At 36.4% G+C, this 4,401-nt stretch overlaps 1 protein-coding gene across 2 annotated transcripts in view; it reads left to right on the forward strand.

Moving 5' to 3' along the window:
- ETFDH (electron transfer flavoprotein dehydrogenase) overlaps nucleotides 1-4,401 on the forward strand; it is a 31,363-nt gene that overhangs the window by 23,713 nt on the left and 3,249 nt on the right. For both annotated transcript variants that reach the window (XM_011363683.2, XM_011363684.2), the window contains exons 10-12: nucleotides 878-1,046; nucleotides 3,190-3,372; nucleotides 3,640-3,861. In XM_011363683.2, the coding sequence (XP_011361985.1) occupies nucleotides 878-1,046; nucleotides 3,190-3,372; nucleotides 3,640-3,861 (574 nt within the window). The remainder of the gene's footprint in view (nucleotides 1-877; nucleotides 1,047-3,189; nucleotides 3,373-3,639; nucleotides 3,862-4,401) is intronic.

The raw sequence follows: 4,401 nt of genomic DNA on the forward strand, positions 1-4,401 counted from the left end.
GTCCCCTGAGTCCCTTTCAGCACCATCAGCCAAACTTTTATCACTCACCACTTTCTCAACAACAGGAAACCCTGGGAGAAGAAAAAATACAGGAGGAAAGAACAATCTGTAATTGTACATTCTTCTTTCCTTTTCAAATTCTAGATTAGAGTATATTTTCCCATGCAAACAATATAATTTAGTTGCTATATTTGGGGGTATATATAGGCTTTTACTGGCTGGCTAATCCACAGAATATCACCAGCTTTTTATTACACTGTTTTTCATTAGAATTGTATATTGAGGCCCAAACAACTACCTTAAAATTTAGTTTGGAAATTCAACTTATTCTTAAATTAATTAAAATGTCATTTAAGGTGTAGGTAGTTGTGGTGATGGCATGATTAGAACCTAAGTTTCCATCCCTAGATATCAAAGGAAAATTTAAAAAGTACATAGAGTTAAGATAACATCCTTTGTAAATCATGTGTTACCAGGAATACATGTAAAAGTAGATTACAATTTAGATAATAGTCATTCAGGTTTAGGGAATATTTTTAACTATGACATGGTAAGTATAAATAAAAAGTTTATTTAAATATGTTAATCCTCTCATCTGAAATCTGTCTCGTGTAGGTTAGTCATGGGGAGGGAGAAAGAAAAAGACTAGAAAAATAGCAATAGAATCCTTATTTAAGAATCCTCATTTTTAGGGGAGGGGGAAAAACTGCCCTTGCTCTGATTTTTTTCCTTCAGTATATTAATTTTCATGTTTTTTTTTTTTTTTAATGTTTTTCCCTAGAGCTTTAGAAGACTTTTAGAGGCTATAATTTAGAGTGGTCAGTTTTGCTTGTTTAGTTTAAGCTAACAAATGCGTTTTAAATGTTTCTTTCCTCAGTCTATACCAAAACTCACCTTTCCTGGTGGTTTACTAATTGGTTGTAGCCCTGGCTTCATGAATGTTCCCAAAATCAAAGGTACTCACACAGCAATGAAGAGTGGAGCTTTGGCAGCAGAATCTATTTTTAATCAGCTAACTAGTGAAAATCTCCAGTCGAAGATGATAGGTAAGAACTTCCTATTGAAATATAGAAAATTGTCAGGTTCTTCATTGAGAGATTTAAAAAGAAATTATTTAAACATACAGGAGATAGAAGATGAAAATAACAATTTGAAATCTCAAGGTTTTTTTATGTATATTTCAATTGACATTAAGATATATACATCTGTTCCTTTTCGCAAAGCATTAAGATGTGTGCTGTGCAAACTACATGACCTACTCTTAATAATAATTACTGAGATTTTTACAGCAATTTTCTGTTTTATTCATATTAAAAGTAGAATAGTACCAGTAGTGTCCTGCCCACTTAGAAAAGATTTCAAATTGGACAGTACTGTATTACATTACATGCATGTAACATATACATGCTAAAATACCTTACAAATGCTCAAGTATCTCCAGTGTGAAAACAAAACAGTTTCGCAAACTCCAGAGTCAAGCAGCACTATTCCTTAGCAGGCTTGGCAGGCACAGGTGTATATGTGACCCTTCCACTGTGGCGAAGAACAGGTAGCACTTAGACCTCAGTAAACCCTTAGTCTAAAAAGATCCCCTAGTGATTCTCAATATTTCTCAGAGTAAAAGCCGAAGTTCCCTCACTCCTCTGACTTCTTTTTACTCTCCATTCCAGCAACACAGGCTTCATCACTGTTCCTGAAACATGCCACACATGCTCCCTTCTCATGGTCCTTGCTCATGGCTGACTCCCTTGCTGCCTTCACCTTTGCTCAAATATCAATTTCTCACAGCGGCTTTACATCATCTGTAACAATTTGCCATACACACACCATTCTCAACTCCCCCCCTCCCCAACACACACACACACACACTTTTTTTCTATAGTATTTTCCACCTTTGGCACACTAATTTACTTATCAGCTTTTCTCCCACCTCTTGGATGGAAAACTCCAGAACAAGAACTTTGACTCCCAAATACCTGGCACATAGTAGCAACTCAGTAGATATTTAATAAATAAGCCTTATTCCCTTAGAATCCCAGATAACAAATGTCCCTCCAGTATGCAACCTGATTATGCCTTCAAATATCTTTGTAGGACTGGAAGCCTAGGGTGCGGGAGAGGGAAGATTAAGGGAAAACAGAAAAAAAACAAGAGGGTATTTGAGGGAGAAAGGAAGAGGCAAGATGGAGCATAATGGTTGAGTAGTAACTTTTTTTCTAATTTTCTTGCCAAGTACCTTTCCTTTTTGGACCACCAGTCACACTTGCACCTTATCACCCACACATAGTGTACACATAGATAGTACTGGAACAAGTAGATCACCAAAGACCAGATTAGGGTGGGATCAAAGCCTGAAGGAAAAGGAAATAGAGCCAGAACAGGAAACAGTGACTGGAAAGAGTACAGTCACTACTTTACAGAGTTAACTAGAACCAATTTGTCCCATTAAATATTAAATGAATGCACCAAGTTTTAGGTATTGTAATTTCCTGTGGCCGCCACAGCAGAGTACCACAAACTGGATTAAAACAACAAATTTACTGAGTTCCATGGGCTTGCAGTTCGAAATTAAGGTGGTGGCAGGACCATACTCTCTGAAGTCTCTGTGGGTGAACCCTTTCTTGCCTCTCCCCAGCTTCTGATAGCCCCAGGCATTCCTTTGATTACAGCAGAATAACTGCAGTCTCTGCCTCCATCTTTACCTATCTTCTGCGTCTGTGTCATAAAGACACCAGTTGTTAGGTTAAGGACCCACTGTACTCCTCTGTGACCTCACATTACTGATTACATCTGCAGCAACCCTTTCAGACCATCTTAAATACTGGGGAGTTAGGACTTCAAAACACCTTTTTTTGGGGTGGAGGGGAGACACAAGTAAACCTGTTACAGGTAGAAGTGTTTCATAGACAGCATAAACTTTTAAGCTTCCTTTTCAAATTCAGCTGAATTTTTAAACAATTTTCCATGCTACCAGTATAAGAAATATAGAACAAATATAACAAAGGGTTATCTTTTTGGAAGATGCCAACATTTATACATGAACCATTCAAGTGCGATCTTGTATGACAACGTTTCTTAAAATTCCCTAAGATTCAGTCATCAGGTATTTCAGTAGTGTAATAACTTGATACAGTATTTTATACTCCTTCAGGCAATTTCACACTTCACGTTTTATGTTTTTAATAAAAGGACTCCATGTACCTGAGTACGAGGACAATTTGAAGAAATCATGGGTATGGAAAGAGCTGTACAGTGTTAGAAATATCAGACCATCCTGCCATGGAATCCTGGGGGTATACGGAGGGATGATTTACACTGGAATCTTTTACTGGATATTTAGAGGAATGGAGCCATGGACTCTAAAACATAAAGGTAATTCCAGCATATTTAAGAGTATGAATGTTATAATCATTAACAATTCATGAATGGGATCCATTTAGTAGAGAAAGTGAACTTTTTTAAATGTTTTAAACTTGCTTTGGAGAAATGACAAATTCTGTATCTTTAATAGAACAGTGTATTATATAGTATGAAGGCTAGTCTTATTTCTTTGGTATATTTTCAAGTTTTTATAAAAATGTTTTAAAAACTACTTTAAAATTGTATTTTTATTAAAAATCTTCCTCAAAACTTTTGAAGGTTTTGACTCTGATCAGCTTAAGCCAGCCAAGGACTGCACACCTATTGAGTATCCAAAACCCGATGGACAGATCAGTTTTGACCTTTTGTCATCTGTGGCTCTGAGTGGTACTAATCATGAACATGACCAGCCAGCACATTTAACCTTAAAGGACGACAGTGTACCTGTAAATAGAAATCTGTCAATATATGATGGGCCGGAGCAGCGATTCTGCCCTGCAGGTCAGTAATGTGATTTCCATCCACTCCTGAACTACAAATATTTGCGTTAAAAGTGTTGGAAATATGCTTTCAGTGCTTCAAAAAATTTCTCCTGCCATTGCTTTGAAATTACGACTCCTATATCCAACTTCCTTTGGTTCTTACTCTAACTAACAATGTTAAAATAGAGATTTTTTGTTAAGCCTAATTCAGATGACATTTCTCAAAAAAAGCACCTGTGACTACCCTCAGACCAAGATAAGGATTATAGAACAGCAAAGAATACCTTTCCATGACTTTTTAAAAATCATGTTATGGCTGCTGATACACACACATGGTGTGTGTAGATGCTAAAATGCTAGGCTATAACCACATTTGCTCAAAGAAATGCTCCCAAACTTTAAATTCATCATGTATACTGTTATCTTTTAGTGCTAAGTTTTCAACTAGAATTCTAAAATAACTTGATTTTGCAAATATTAGAATAGTGTTCAGATATGTAAAAATCAGGACATTCTGGAGAGGGATGAGAATGTAAGCTCTTTGAGCACTGGTACTTGA

The sequence above is a fragment of the Pteropus vampyrus genome, unplaced genomic scaffold (genome assembly GCF_000151845.1).
Source record: "Pteropus vampyrus isolate Shadow unplaced genomic scaffold, Pvam_2.0 Scaffold88, whole genome shotgun sequence".
Lineage (NCBI taxonomy): Eukaryota > Metazoa > Chordata > Mammalia > Chiroptera > Pteropodidae > Pteropus > Pteropus vampyrus.